The sequence below is a fragment of the Alosa sapidissima genome, chromosome 15 (assembly GCF_018492685.1).
Source record: "Alosa sapidissima isolate fAloSap1 chromosome 15, fAloSap1.pri, whole genome shotgun sequence".
Classification (NCBI taxonomy): Eukaryota; Metazoa; Chordata; class Actinopteri; order Clupeiformes; family Clupeidae; genus Alosa; species Alosa sapidissima.
In genome coordinates, this window is record NC_055971.1 from 15,326,326 (window position 1) to 15,342,208 (window position 15,883).

Consider the following 15,883-nt stretch of genomic DNA (forward strand, 5'->3'; position numbering starts at 1 on the left):
AGATTATTTTAATCTGATAAAAACGAAGAAACGAAACACATTTCTTTATTCATAGCCCATCATAAAAGATGGGCCTAAAATGTGCTTTTTCCTCACATGAGTGGAGTGGACGTCAGATGGAGTTGAATGTTTTCGAAACTACGTCATATTCATGCGCCACTGTTACAACACGCATGCGTGGAACACAAGTTTGACACCATTTTAGATAGCATTAGCCTGCTAACAGGTCTGTTTTTCCTCTTGCCTACCGGTAAATTTGAATACTTCTGTGGTTTGATCTAAAATTGGTCTTTATGGTGACAATCAACGAACATTACATGGATTAGTGATCGTTTCCTCTGAATTTCCAGAGTGTTTGTGGCCATCGATTTTTTGGTTGGGAAGGCCAACACAAGGCAGAGAGCCTTTGTCAGCGCTGCTGCTGAGGCTTGCGCTTTCATGTCGCTGTTTCTTTCCGGTTTAACTCTAAACACCTTTTTAAAGTAGTGTCAAGGAATATTTTCCCCGGGAAACGTTGTCTACAAAACGACACCGAATATAACCAGTAACTTTGCTGTCCTTCCGTCCAGAGAGCAAATGGACGGTGAAGATGAGTTCTTTTCCGGGAACCACTCTGGTGAGAGACGTTTTGTTTGCCTTAGTGTTTTATGACACGATTTTCCCACGTGTGTTTTTTGTGCTTATAAATTTGAAGTAAAGTTGATGGTATTACTTAAAATAGCTGTTGGTCATGTAAAGATGTAGCTCACGTCTTGAACGGTTTTGCAAAATTCCATCCTACTTAAGTAATAAGTTACTACAATGCTAGTTTTAGTCTTGGCTAACTCGGAGGAAGCTGTTTAGAATCACAGCTGTGTTTATTTTTCTCTTGATCAAATGTGAATCGTGTGAGCGTCATCTTTTCTAGTGTAGCCTGTTTTTTTACATAGCAGATGCTTTTATCCAAAGACAGTGTGTTCATGGACTTTGCTTCTGTTCCTAGATGATGGCAGTGGTACCCCTGTCCAAGATGAAAACGCACCAGGCTCTGACGCAGACGAGGATATGAGAAGCGAACCTCGCCACTCCGAGGTTAATCCTCACGTCCCGTGCTCAGGAGTTCTGGAAAACGTATATGCTCCTGCCAACTAATGCGTCCGGTTAGTTGTGTTGCCTAACTTGTACCTTTTGTTTTTGCGCAGGACGAGGGAAGTGACGGCGAGGGAGACGCTGCTGGTAGTAGAGCTAACGGTGGAGGCAGCGGTTCAGACCGGGACGAGGGCAGGGGTGAGGACAGTGACTCTGATAAGGATGGACCAGGGCATGACAGTGATTCTGAGCCTGAACGTCCCAGACCTGCGGATAGTGATGACGATGAGGAAGAGGCTGCTTCGCCTCCCAAACGCAGAGGCAGTACCTCAGAGAACGAGGAAGAACAAAAACAGAACGCCAGCGACTCCGAGAACGAGGAGCCAAGTAAACCCCAGCCGGCACCTTCGGACGCAGGAAGTGACTCTGAAAACGAGGCCCCCAAGAGAAAGAAAATAATAGATTCGGACGAGGATGATGACGATGACACAAAAGCAGACGATAAAAAGGAGGAAGGGAGCGGGAAATGGAAGGGAGTTATGCAGTCAGACAGCGAGGAAGAGGATGAAGGGCGGGCTAAACCTGATGCGGGAAGTGACCAAGAGCAGGAGGGTCAGTCGCGACGAGTTGCAGAAGATAGCGATGATGACGAGGATAAGCCAGGTATTCCCGCCTTCCTGAACTCTCTAAAGTAGAGAACACAAATGCAACATTCATCTTTCTGCTGTGATTTGTCTCGTGTTATTTTGGATCTCTGTATTATGTTTAAAGGTAGAAGTAAGCAATGCTGGATGAAGTCTTGTTTATGTTTATTTCTTGGCTGATACTTTTGTCCAAAGAAACAAAGCATTATATTTGAACCAAAGACCAAACAAAACACCAGAGAGGTAGCTCTCTCCTCCCTTCAGTGCTCCCTGAGAAACTCCACACAGTGTTTTGTTATTGTTTGGTGGAAAGGCCCCCACACCCTGTTTCTTTCCAGATAACAGAGCCAAGGCTGTGTAAGAAGAACATTTTTTTGTCATTTCAGGGAATGCAGAGCTTGCAGATCGTAATGCGTTATCCACTGAATGTTAAAATGTTAGTGTTAGAAATCGTTTTACCAATTAGATGGACTTTAATTCTTTGGTGCTTTTAATTTATTTGTGAGGAATCACAGATGATCTCAAATGTAACTCAACAAATGTTTATGATAATTGGGACAAAACATTTTTTTAGTGTTGTGGGTGTTTAAAAGACTTGAGTACCTCCCTAGCGGGACAGCTACATGATTGGTATGCTTGTAATTTCAGTGAAGAGGAAGAAGGCCATTCTCTCAGACAGTGAAGACGACGATGATGAGAAAGGCGAGTGTTCTCAGTGTCTTGTTTGTCTTCTGTCTCTTGAATCTAACAGTCTGTGCCTTTATCTGTCTCTTTCTAGCTCTTCCAGTCTTCCTTTCAGTGACATTTACTGTCTGGGTTTGTCTGTCCATCTGATTGGTGAGTTAATAGTGCCTCCCTTCCTCCGTCTCTCAGTCGCCAAGAAGAGCCGCCCGATGTCAGCCGGAGAGAACTCGGACAGCGATGCTGCCTCTGACATAGCAGAGAAGACCCATGCCGCCAAACTGCGCGAGCTGGGCTCAGACAGCGAGGAAGAGGAGAAGCCAAAAGAAGACAGTGAGAAAAAAGACGAGAAAACGCTGTTTGGCAGCGACAGTGAGTCCGGAGAGGACGAAGAGGAGTAAGCACCCCCTTTTTTCCACTCGCACACCTTGTCTGATCTTTCTATGTAAATAATGCTCTTTCTTTACAAACCTCTAATCCCCTATGTTCTTATGTACCTTACCCATTCTCACTATGGTTACCTTTCCCATTTCTCTTTCTCAATTTACTTCATGTCATTATGTAGTAATGTGCTCTAAAATCAATCACATTAATATGCTGGTCTGTCCGTCAGTTAGTTTGTAATGTGTGCCCACTGCTTACATCTGTTCCCTCTCACCAACAGAAAAATGATCGCAGACATCTTTGGAGAGTCAGGAGATGAGGATGAAGAGTTTACTGTGAGTTACTAATGACTTCATCTTCATCTTGTTCGCCTTTGACCTGTGATGACGTGCTACTTCTTGGTCTCCCTATCAACTCGGACCCCTAATATTGCTTTCACCCTTATTGTGTCCTTCAGGGCTTCAATCAGGAAGAGCTGGAGGGAGAGAAGGCTAAACCACAGGACTCCAAGGCAGTCGCAGCTGATGACTCAGACTCTGATGAAGGAGTAGATCGGGGTGGTAGAGAGTGAGTAATCTCTTAGGCTACGTTCAGACTAGGCTTCTTTTTTGAAGCTGCCAGCGTCCGTTACATTATGGAGTAGACCGTGTTTTCAAAAAAGTCTTCGGCTTCTTGTAAAACACTATTGTGGGTGTCTTTTTCTGCAGCTCAGAGCTGTTTTTAAAATTGAGAAATGTTAAACTTCTAGCAGTAGTTCAAGTTAAGAAATGTTCAACCTCTAGCGGTAAAACGCCCTACGTGGGTTTTTTTGACAGCTGATCAATCACAAGCGAATAACCGAAAAAGACGCTTCCGGCTGCTTTTTTAAACAAAAACAATGGCAGATTTTTAAAAAAAAAAATGGAAAAAAAGCATTCTGCACTACTTCTACCCGTACATATGTATTTTAAGCTCCAGTAAAAATGAGAGGAAAGTTTTAACTGGAGAGATACACCCTTGGACAGCGCAGATGAGCAGACTACTGAGGAGGCTATAACCCCATAGTGTTATCTGGGGAGAGGCTCATTACTTACTGATCAGTTACATAAGGGATCACAGTAACGTGTAGCCTGGCGGGGCCATCCTATATCATTGAGATGTATAGTCTGGCATCGAACCATTCACCTCGCTTAATCCAAGGGGCGGGCAGAGAATTGTCTTTCAAACTGCCTAGGCATGCAATAGGCCAGCGCTACGACCATATCCGTATCCGGTCGGCAAAACGGCAAATACATCCTTCTTCGAAAGTAATGACTTAAGTGCATTGTGTTGCTCAACTTTCAAAGAAAAGCACAAGTCCAACTCCTCCAAAGTTGACGCCAACGCCGATTCAAACAACCGCTCTTCGTTCGCCATAGCCACCTTCCTTGTTGTTCACAGTCGCAGGACTGTCGTTATCCTGTTAAGCCCGCCTTAAGACTCTCTAACAAAATAGAGCGCTATGATTGGAGAACATCCACGGTGCTAAGCCGATAGAAATCCCTATGGTTCGATACTAGACGTACAGGCTGAGCAAATTAATTTGCCGCCGCTAGGGTGCGTCTAGATTTCTAGGCTAAGTAACGTGTGTAAATTTGTGGTTCTTTAGTTACGTTGTAATGATGAGTAATGTGGTCCACAGCACAATATCCGACTTCATGTCTGACTTTGACATGATGCTGGCTCGGAAAAAGGCCCAGAGCAAAAAGCGCAGAAGAAACAGAGATGGTGGAACGTTCATCAGTGACGCAGATGATGTCGTGAGCGCCATGATTACCAAGATGACAGAGGCAGCAGAGGTCAGAGGTTTTCTCCGAATCATTGGACCACTTTCTCTGTGTGTATGTGGTGGTGCTGGTGGTGGTAATGATTGTTTAAGATGATACTGGAGATGAGAAGTTATTAAAATGTCTTGTCAGCCATTAAAGTCAGTATATGTATCTGTATCAACATCTTTTGAAATGTTAATCGGTATTTGTTTCTGAGTCGTACAGTGTTGATATGCAAGTTCCAACCGATTTGTGATGTTGGATGTCAATTACTTGTCTAACCATGTCACATTTGCCCTATAGGAGGACAGAACACTAAATAGCCAAAAGAAACCAGCTTTGAAAAAACTCACCCTGCTTCCAACAGTAGTTATGCACCTCAAAAAGTAAGTTTACCATATGTTTATGTAAAAACATAAAACTTGCACAAGAATTAATCAAATATACCCTTGCCCATGGTGCTACACTCTCGGTAGTATTTCTGCTAACCTTACATACACCCACATGCCTACTGCAAGGCTCAAACCTGGACTACACTGGGTGTGCAACTGAAGTGCTCTGTTCGCAGAGCATGCAAATAGATTGTGAAGACTAGTTTAGTAGGCTAATATTTCCAAACGTAAACGCCACGATCACGTCTGGTGTAGCCAGTTCCATTGATTACAGTTGTAGGTAATTGTTGCAGCAGACGCTACACGAACGGAATGCTTTAGTTACGTTTCCGGTGTTGTCTCCCCATCATGCTCAAACTCCAGGACAAGAATCATGGTTATAGACCATATAATAATAAATATCCTCACATATAATGCATACATAATGGTATATGGTGCAGTCTAAGGTACACCCTATTTCCTGTTTCCCTCTGACCTTTCTTCTATAATTGTCAGGTCCTTGACTGCCTGTGGTAATCAGATCTCTTATTCTCGTTCTCAGGCAGGATCTGAAGGAGACGTTCATTGACAGTGGTGTGATGTCCGCCATCAAGGAATGGATCAGTCCGTTGCCAGACAAGAGCCTTCCTGCCCTCAGGATCAGAGAAGAGCTGCTCAGGATTCTACAGGAAGTAAGTCGCAGGAAGGCCTTTTGGGTTTGTAGGTTAACATAAATGTTCAGTGCAGAGTACCCATTCTTCATGACGGTACTGTAAAATACTTGGTTGCATCTGTTTCATCTGTTGCTGTTGACGTTGGTCAGTCTTGGTACATTTAAGTTTTGTACTAAACACCTATGATTCATACTAACAGAAATAATATAATAAAACTTCTGAACATTGAAAGCACTAGAATTTTCTGAAAGATCTCCCCAATGAAGATCAGTCTAAAAAGTCTAACTAACTAATATGAATCACAACGTCCACACACATACTATAACAATTACAACATGGAGAACAATATAATTGGGGATCACTTTCAGAGTTTTGAGAATGCTAAAAAAAGTTGAGATCCAATCAGAATCCATTACATTTTACACATCACATTCATCAACACCAGGAGAGACTGTCCTTATTCAGTGTGGACAGTCATATTGTTATAGTTACAGTTATCTTTATAGTCTTCTTCCCTGGTGTGAACAGCCCTTAAGGTAGGATCTTTGGGGCTTGTTCCATGTTTAAATAGCTTAACAGCATTTCTCCCATAAGTTTCTGTTGTTTTCTAAATTACAATGCTAAGCATGTAGTGTAAAGGGCAACGTCCACTGGCGGCGTCAAAGTGGCATGTGTGAAGTGACGGCAAAGCTTACAACTCCATTACTTTTGATGGAGCAAAGCCCACTGGCGGTGTCTGACGTGTCAACGCTAGAGGTTAAAAAGCGTCTTGAGCGTCATCGCGAATAGACGCCAGTAGGCGTGGGCCTTAACAGCAGACCTCTCGAGTCTCACGCATTGCGCGTGAGACACACGCATTTTAATGACTTCACACGCCACACATGGCATTTCTCACTCCGAGAAATTATTAACTTGCCCGCACAGAAATTTCTAAGGGCTATATTTTATAAACGTGTCACACAACGTTGCTGTCTGTGCACTCATTTAGCTCAGAGAGCTGCTGTTGAGTTACTAACCTATCGGCCAATCAGAAAATAGGATTTCTCAACCAATCAGAAAATGGTTTTGTTTTGATGTGGGTCCGCAACGTGGAGACTGCTGGTCCGCGGAGTCGTGGAGTGAAATTAGGCCCGGTGCTTCGTCTGATAATTTGCTGCGCAGTTGATCAAGATACCACCGACCGACAAAAAAAGAAAACAAACGTTTCTGCTATCGATGTCATTAAACATGGAGCCATACAATAAAGTGGTGGTATGAGCGTTCATTCAATGCAGGCGCCTGCGCGAGAGAAACTGAAACTAATCGATAACGTCCCCCAAACGTTATCGCTCCAAAGCTCCGCTTCAACCTGTTGAATGCTATTTAATTGTTTAACGACACTTGACAACAACGTTGATTTTTGGAACTTCCATAGCAGCAGAGTAGAGACTGTATAATACATGGTATACTGAGTATTGTATAGTCAAATTTGAATATAACGTGGCCAAAAGCTATTGTAGCCTTCTTTCTATCTGTTAAAGATCAATAGATCAGTGATTTACACCTATCTGCTCGCCAAAAAAGCTGGTATTGTGTTTCCTGAATCCTTCAGGCATTCAAATTAAACTTCACTAAAAAAACATGTATTTTTTTTCTCCATTTCCTACCAATGTATGATGCTTGCATGAGGGAAACATCCCAAAACAATAGCACCCATATAATTGTTGTTTTGAGAAGTATTTCTTTTCTTATGCAAGCATCATGCAACCATGCAAAAACAATTAAACTAATTATATCTTACATTAGTAAAGCAGTCCTCTGATGTGCATGTCACAAAACATTTAAGTGAAAGTGCATGTATAACAATATAGGCATAATAATGATTGTGATAATGATAATGACAATTTGATTTGGAGGGAGTGGGGTTGGGTACGTGTAGATGAGCCCTATGACCCCAAAGTCTGCCATGACTGGGCCTCAGGTCAAAGAAGTTTGAGAGAGGCTGGTCTACATAACCTGCATCAGATTGAGGTTTGCAGTGATGCGCCTGAAGGCACGGGTTGAGGACCCAGTCAGTTACGTCACAATATGCACATTTGTTCAAATTCATACCTACGTGACCAAAATTGTACTTTTTTTTTTTTTTACTTTGAATCTTGAAAAAAAAAATATTGATCTACCTACCGACCCATTTTTTTTTAATTTTTTTGGCTATTACTGCAAACAAGAATATTTTTAAGGATGGCCTCATGACTGTGAAAATGGCTGACATTGAACCACAGTGCTTTAAATGGGAGCCCCCAGTATCAGTCATCAAGGCATCAAAATCTGCCACAAACACTTACAACACACAACATCACTCATAAACACACACACACACACACACACACACACACGGACAGAACCACCACTGTTCAAAAGACCATTTGGGGCTAAATGTGCTTTTTCTCATTTGGTTGTTTTCTGTTTGTTTAGAGCAGAATGAGCCACTGCTGTTCAAAGGGCCCATTTGGGTGAAATTATTATTATAATTTGTTATTATTATTTACTATAGGGTTCAAGAATAAATAAAACAGTGTGTTTGAAATAATGGAATTTGTGCTCTCATGAAGCTGGGTCGATGGGTTATGGGGAGGGTGGGTCTGTTGATCTGGGGGGGGGGATGGGGGGGCGTGGCGCCACGAGTAGTTCAAGCAGACGTAGGACTTTCATGTACTTCGATCTGGGGGCAGGGGGCGTGGCACTGTTTTGCCAATGCCACGCCCCCTCCCCCTGAGAAACAAAATCTCACTCCTTGCAAACTTCAAAACTTGAGAGCCCTGCTTAACAGTGTCTGAAGGAGGTGGCATGGTCCTCCGTGCACATTTGCGTGAGTTACCCTGCTGTCTCTCCCCAGCTGCCCAGCGTCAGTCAGGAGACCCTGAAGCACAGTGGGATTGGCCGTGCCGTCATGTTCCTCTACAAGCACCCCAAAGAGTCACGCGGCAACAAAAACCTCGCCCTCAAACTCATCAGTAAGTATACAGACAACACACCGCATAAAACACTTACACTCACTTTGACTGCTCAACAAAGAAATGGAAGATGCTGCAGAAAGCTAACCATGCCAAGGCAACTCTCGCATGTGTTGATTTATGAGTTTTCGAATTAGCAATTAATCACAAAGGCTTACTTGTTGCCATTTGTTTGCACACATACCGGTACACACATCTGTCTTGGATCGCAGCAGTATTCTGTATTTTGCTTCACAGATGAGTGGTCCAGGCCAATCTTCGGGTTATCGTCCAACTATAAATGCATGACCAGAGAGGAGCGAGAACAACGAGACCTGGACCAACAGGTTGCCCCTCGCGGCAGACGCCTCAGGTTGGTTACCCCAAAACATTTTTACACACACTTACACATACACAAACATACGACGGAGCATTAGAGTCACACATGATGATTAAAAGAAGCTGCTAAGGAGGTGGTTTTGTTTTAGGTTCACAGCCTCCAATGTCTACAGAGCGTTTTAATCCCCTTTTGCTCCACGTACCCCTGGCTGTTTATTTGTTCACCGGCCTGCCACATGGTGGAAGTAGAGGGCAGAGCCCCTCTGATGCACGACGGGGAACAAGAAGAAGAAAGGTGTGTGCGCAGTGTGCGTACATGCCTGACGGATCGGGGGAGAAAAACAGATCGCCCTAAATATTATTCGTTGATTTCATTTGTATCTTACCGTCTGCCGTTTATTTCCTCGTTTCCAACGCGATAGTTGCTTTATATTTCTAAGTTTCTTCATGTTCCGTGAAGCTGCATGCAAACGTTTTTGTTGAAGACTTGCACACAATGCAACGGAATGCTAGCAGGCTAATGGCTGGCTAGGTGTTTAGGCTGTTGTCTCGAAGACATTAGACAGACTGCTGGTATTACGCACCATGGGAGCTCGTCTGTTGAGGACCAGAAACCTACACGCAGACACTGCTACTTTTTACGGATAGAATATAAGACTCAGGTTTCACCTCTGCCTGGGTGCAGCGTATCTACAACCATTAGCTAACTGCTACCGCTAAACGAAAAACATTCTTCAATACAGAATCATCACAGGCAGTTTCATTGCTATTCACCTCATTTCCATAACTACGAACATTTGTTTTATTTGAATTGTGGACATAATTTCTACGTTTGACAATGTTCAAAAATTGGGGGAAACGTAATAAATACGGCACAGCGCCAAAGCGTGTTGATAGCACTAAGACGCGCCAACCCTTCCTGGATGACAGCGACGAAGAGTCCCTGGCCAGCACTACAAGTGTTAGTTGTTCAGAGAGCGAGTTTGAAAGTTACTCCAGTGGGTCTGACACCTCGGTTGACTCGGATAAGAAAAAAAGCAAAAAGAAAGAAAGCTCTGACGACAGTGATGATAGCAGCGAAAGTGAGGAAAAAGTGGTTTCTCGGAACAGTCGAAAGCGCTCGGCCCCAAGTGCTACAGCACTGAACGACAGCTCAAGTGATTCAGACAGCGATGTTGGTGTACCTGTCAGAAAAATGGACAAGAACAAGAGGTTTAAAAGGATAAAAACAGATGAAGACACCAAGCAAACAGATGCTAAACGGAAAGAGCGACAACGCAAACTCGCTGAATTGGTTCAAAGGAGAAAACAGGGTGTTTCCAGGTCTCAAAGGCGACGAGCTTCAACTCAGAAGTCGGACAGCGACGAACCCGAGAATTCCAAAGAGGCTGGTAGCGAGGAGAAAGATGAAGAGAAAAAAGAAGAGAAAGAGGAGGAGGAGGAAGAAGAGGTCGCGGCTCCTACGATGGTGCGAAGCAGCGATGAGAACAGTGCGTCAGAGGATGATAGCCTCAAAGACTTCATAGTGGAAGACGAGGGGGGGCAGAATAAAAATGACGGCGACGACGCAGAAAAGATAGATGTACTTTCTCAGCTTCCATCGCAGTTCATTACCAAGTCCCCACTCATTCACTTTCAAGTGGTGGTGAAGTCTTTGCTAATAAATGTCCTGGATGACAACTTCTTGAAGTCCTTGTACAGTGGCGAGCGGACCAAGCGCTATGCGCTCGAGATGAAGGAGTCTTTGCACTATTTTGACGAAAGATTAGTCCTACCGCGGCTGGAGAATCTTAAACTTAGGAGCCGCTGGAAGGAGCGCTACAAACATCGTGTGGAGTGCTACCCACAGGTGCAGGTAAAGCTTACCCAAAGTGGACGGAGGTGTGAGGCTTGCGAGCTAGACCGCACCGGACGTTTCTCTGTGGTGCTGTCTGGCCAGCTTTATGACACGAAAACTTTGCAGGAAGATCACTTTTTGCCCGAAGACAAGCAGAGCTTCTGTGTTGGCTCTGTCTGCGCCAGCCGAACAGAGGTGTACCACGCGCTGAAACACTTCAAATACCACCTCTTTGTGGGCTGCCGCACAGTGATCGAGGAACACACCAAGAAAGATGGAGATGGAGACGCAGAACAAGGAGATGAAGAGCCTGTGAAGGAGACAGTCAAGAAAGTTTTTGCTTCGCTCCTCCAGAATGGCTGGATCAATGAGCAATATGACAGTCTTCAGGAGCACCTTAACAAGGCAGACTTCTTCCAAGAGGAGAAATTGGATTAGATTATTCGTAGGCCTAATGCAGACGCTTTAGAAGCAGGCCTGCTTTGCTTGACTTGACAAAAATAACTCCATTCACCTTTTACTGTCAAACACTTGCATACAGATACACATGCATTCGTTTAACAGAGACTCAAGTCTAACTTTGATTTTGTTATTATCTTTGGTAGTCATTATGTGTTCCATATCTTTTATGCTTGCTTTTTATCATATACCTAAACTTTAGCCAGAGACCATTTGTTATCTGAAAAGCATAATGAAACTTTGATCATGTCTTTTAATAGTTAATGTAGGATCCTCTCATTTATGTATAATGGAAAATAAAGTAATCAGAAAATTGTCTCTTCCCTCTCCTTATTTTTTTTTTTTTTTTAAGAAAAGAAATTTGGTTACAAATTCTCAAAACATGTTGAAATATTTACCTTTAACTGTCTTTTCTGTCAGGTTAGTGCTATGGACCCCTCTGATTGCCCAATAAGTAGTATTGTACTTCCTATGGGAGCTGAGCAGCATGTCCAATCAAATGGCCATCAATCTACAGGCTTGTGCTCTGTAACAGTATTTACTGTCAAGGTGAAGTGCTGAAGATGGTCAGGTTTACACAGTTATCTAAAACTACTTTACCAGGGAAGTACATTTGCTTAGTGTTGAATCTACATGAACATGACGTCAGGTAATTGTGGTGTTTATATAAACTCCACATACTTGACAATCACAGAACTTTGGAAGCCAGAGCACATATAAAGTGTCTTGATCTTTCTGGACTTCTTTCTTGACTTGAGTTTGATAGTTTCTGCAATCTAGTCACGTGCTGTTTTTATAGGCAAAATAGATTTGCATATCTATCTTGGACAAAGCTTGGGGTTCATAATTCTAAATGCAAACACTGTTTACTCTCCAAGTGTCATTCTCTGTCTTTTTTACCTTTCACTTCACTTATAATTCCCCTAGCATTTATCTCCCTCCTCTCATTTCTCAGACTCCCCCTTTCTGTATCTCACCCGTTGTCTCCTCTATCCCTTCATTCCTCCCTCTCTCCACAATCTCCATCACTCCTCCTGTTACCTCTGACCTTTAAACCGCGACCCCCACCTAAGTGAGCCCGAGAAGGTGGACAGGCCCCAGGAGCCGGATGTCTTTGCCCCCCCTCCACCCAGGTTCTCTCTGTATGCATGGCAAAGCTGTGGCAACAGAATGGCATGTATGCCCAGTCTTAATAGCCCAGTGCTAGGCTTTGGCATTTGACCTGTGGGCTTAAGGCCCCTTTCGTGTGGAATGGATTGATGATCTTGTGAAAACTGCCTGAGCTTTACAGTTTTTGTCTGTCCCAATGCCAGCTATGTTTTAAATTATTACATTCTGAAGTCCCCTTGCAGGGATGGTTACATTCCAGTAAGAGTAAGATCTGTCCCTAACTATATAGTGTCAGTGGGTCATTTGGTAGAATCATTAAATATATAAAGTGTACATTATTTTAAGGTACATTGCCTGCATCAGTCCCTCGCCTCCACCCTCTTGCACACTCGTGTAATAACACCAGTACTAACTTTACAGTTTGTCCTCTGGACATACCCTGTCTAGGTGTCCAGGTCTCTCCTCTTAATAGTCCATGCCCACACAGTTATAATGACTCACGCTTTCATTGTGTGTAACATTTGTGTGTAACGAACACCCCAAGTGCCCAGGTTGGCAACAGACTACTTTTTTGCGTATGTCTTGTTAGGGGGACTAGGGCTACACAATTAATTGAAATCACAGTTTAAAGCAATGTAATCACAAAGACTGATATTATTCGTGCAGCTTGCCCCAATGGTTTATGTGTTCACGTCTATGATTTTATATTCATGTCCTTCTCCCTTGTGTCACAGACAGTAAATCTCACCTAACAGGAGTACTGTGCTTCTCATGCACAAAGCATGTTCACCAATCAGAAGAAGTCCAATTTAGAGTCAAATTTGGAATATTGAACTGAAGCATGGCTTTCAAAAATGATAATACAAATCACATTGCAATTGCAATATCTGTCAGAAAACTCACCATAAGATATTTACCCCAAGTCGTGCAGCACTGATGACTAACTTTGTTGACTAACTTGAACAGCCATCTTTGAGTGTTTGCATCTGAAATGTAATTGGAGTTAGACTCCTGAGTGTGAATGCCTGTGTGTTGGGGTCAGTGATGATGGAGGAGAGCTGAAGTGTGTAATGTGACTTGCATTGTTCCAGCCTGTGGTGAGTGAAAGTGACCTGGTGTGTGTGTGTGTGTGTGTCCTCTCCTCTCTAGCTCAGGGGGACAGACACCACGCAGGGATCTGGAGAAAGTGCTGACGGGAGAGGAAAAGTGAGTATATTTCCATGACCACTTTATTACCCACAATCCTGAGGTACTCGGGGACACTCCGGTAACTGATCAAAATGTGGCTGATGCCAAACAATTTGAGCGTTGAACTTGGTTCAACTTTCAAAATGTAACACGTGGCTCGTCATTTGTCAGTTTAGGCAATAGAAGGTAGACCGCTTGGAAAGATTGACCTTTTGTTATGGTCCGAGTGCTGCGTCACGCTTCACCACTGCCGCTTCGTTATTTACAATGTGATGGCCGCCTGATGTTGTGGCCCTGCACTCGCCATTCTCTCACCCATGTTTCTTCTCGTCCATTTTTCCTCTCTTGCGTCCATCAGAGCCCTTCGCCCGGGTGACCCAGGCTTCTGCGCACGTGCCCGAGTGCCCATGCCCTCGAACAAAGATTACGTGGTCCGGCCCAAATGGAATGTAGACACAGACTCCAACCGGGTGAGTAAACCAGATCTCTGTGTGCCATGTAGTGTACATCTGAACCTCATTGTGATTTAAAGTGTCAATCTTCTGCAAACTTCATTTCAGGGGTCATGATCTGATTAAAATCTGCCATCAGTAGATGTATGATGAAATGGGGGCAGCAGTGTAATGTATATTCTGTATTCTATGTTCTGTTTAATTTTAATCTGTTGTGCCAAAACTGTAATCTGTGAAGATGGCTATGTCAAGAAGAATATGGTCCACTGTGTTTCATCCTGTAAATTCTTTCAGGCAAAACCTCTGTTGTCGCATAGGTGAATATGCAGTTGCCACTATTGATGTGATTGGTTCCTATAGATTGGTTCCTTTAAGAAAGGCATAAGTCGCTTGGAGAAGCACAAGCGGCGCATTGCCGATGAGCGGAGGCGGCGACGCTTACAGGGGGCCGTGAAGATCAGTGTGGAGGGCAACCACATGCCCTTGTAGCTCCTGCTCCTGCCACATGGGGGCAGTAAGTGCTCATGCATGACGTGTGTCTGAATGGTGGTGCACGGTTTGCAGTGAGTGCGATGCCCGCCCGTCAGCCAGCCTGCCGAAACAAAGCCGAGGCATTCTTGCCACCACTGAGTTTGGCAATAGCGATTAGAATACAAGGATCAGAGAGTGAAATTAGTTGCTTTCAAGAAGTCAGAAGGTGGTGTCGTTGATTTTGTTTTAATCTTATTGTAAAGATGCAATATGGTGAATGCACTGTAGTGTGGTGCAATTGCATTCAGTAGTGTCTGAGCTCTTGAATGTGTTGAGCATCTGTGCAAACCTCTGGTTCTTACAACAACAAATCTCTTAACAGCTGGATTAATATAGGCTTTGTATTTTACATAACTCCCTAATTAGCAAGCTAAATACAGAGTTGATGTGATTGTTGATGTATGAGGCTTTTAGTAGGATTGTCAGGAACGGTTGTGGTTGTTAGGGATGTTGTTAGATTGCTCTGGCACACGCTGCCATAGCGTACTGCTGGTATTGCATTCTAGTAGCATGTGGGAAGGTATTTGAGATGCTTGGCTGCCGCATCTTTAACTGCACTGGCAGAGCAGGCATTTCAGTTAGCCGCACCTTTTTCTAGGCTGTGGCACATGAATGGAGTGACTTGAACGAAGACGAGTTACTCGAGTGTCCGTGAACGGTCCTGAATCTGGAATCTCAGGAGTGCACAGGTTGGATTTTGGGTCAAGCAGACCCAGTCACATGGGTCACTTGCTCCGCTGTATGGGCATTTCACTCACATCTCTTCTCTTCTGCTCTCTGCTGCAGGGTCCAGTCGTCAAGAAGGCCATGTCTCGCGTGGACAAACAGATGCGTCGTTTCGCCGATATCCGCCGCCTGACCAAGACTGGCCATGCAGTCAAGATCAGCGTAGAGGGCAACCGCATGCCCCTTTGATTTTAGAACAAACATTGTTTCAGATTTTTGTTTTTATTTTGTTGTTTTTTCTTTTTTTGGCCGATGTTTTGTTTTTATTTTATTTTATTTTTTTGGTTTCCCTGATTCTGCATAACTATCCATACGCTGAGATCCTGCTCAGTTTCACCCCACCTCCTCCACCTCGCACTCACCCATCCCCCCCACCCATCCCCATCTGAAATTAAGTGTAAGATATTATTAGTGTGCATTGCTAGGCAGTGCTGGTTCTTTGTCCATAAGATAGTGTTAGGTGTTGATTTCCCATTTCTTTCAGGCAGATGTTGTACAGGAGTGGAGCGGAGTCGCTGTGCTCTTTGCTGTCGGATGAGATTGATGTCACTTTTCATAATAAAGCCTTTTCCATGGTTTCCAGGGATATGATCTACTGTAATGATTGATGGGTTGGTATTCTGTAGAAAGTCAATCAAGGAATCACACCTTTGATCATGT

General features: G+C 43.7%; 2 protein-coding genes across 4 annotated transcripts; both read left to right on the forward strand.

Annotated features, from left to right (window-relative positions):
• Window positions 1-175: 175 nt before the first annotated feature.
• On the forward strand, window positions 176-15,809 carry LOC121684644 (protein IWS1 homolog). 3 transcript variants are annotated; one of them, XM_042064710.1, is made up of 17 exons: window positions 176-616; window positions 983-1,071; window positions 1,182-1,731; window positions 2,361-2,414; window positions 2,586-2,790; window positions 3,058-3,112; window positions 3,235-3,344; window positions 4,438-4,594; window positions 4,868-4,950; window positions 5,498-5,627; window positions 8,485-8,602; window positions 8,840-8,954; window positions 12,290-12,349; window positions 13,476-13,532; window positions 13,873-13,984; window positions 14,327-14,480; window positions 15,284-15,418. In XM_042064710.1, exons 1-16 carry the CDS (start codon window positions 577-579, stop codon window positions 14,453-14,455), a joined length of 2,064 nt encoding a protein of 687 aa, XP_041920644.1. In that variant the 5' UTR covers window positions 176-576; the 3' UTR covers window positions 14,456-14,480; window positions 15,284-15,418. The 3 variants fall into 3 exon arrangements, with proteins under 3 accessions (XP_041920644.1, XP_041920643.1, XP_041920645.1); XM_042064709.1 differs by lacking the exon at window positions 14,327-14,480 and having other exon boundaries at window positions 177-616; window positions 15,284-15,809; XM_042064711.1 differs by lacking the exons at window positions 12,290-12,349; window positions 14,327-14,480 and having other exon boundaries at window positions 179-616; window positions 15,284-15,809.
• ccdc82 (coiled-coil domain containing 82) lies at window positions 8,994-11,534 on the forward strand. The gene has a single exon (XM_042064714.1). The coding sequence runs from the start codon at window positions 9,759-9,761 to the stop codon at window positions 11,193-11,195; it is 1,437 nt and encodes a 478-aa protein (XP_041920648.1). The 5' UTR covers window positions 8,994-9,758; the 3' UTR covers window positions 11,196-11,534.
• Window positions 15,810-15,883: the final 74 nt, after the last annotated feature.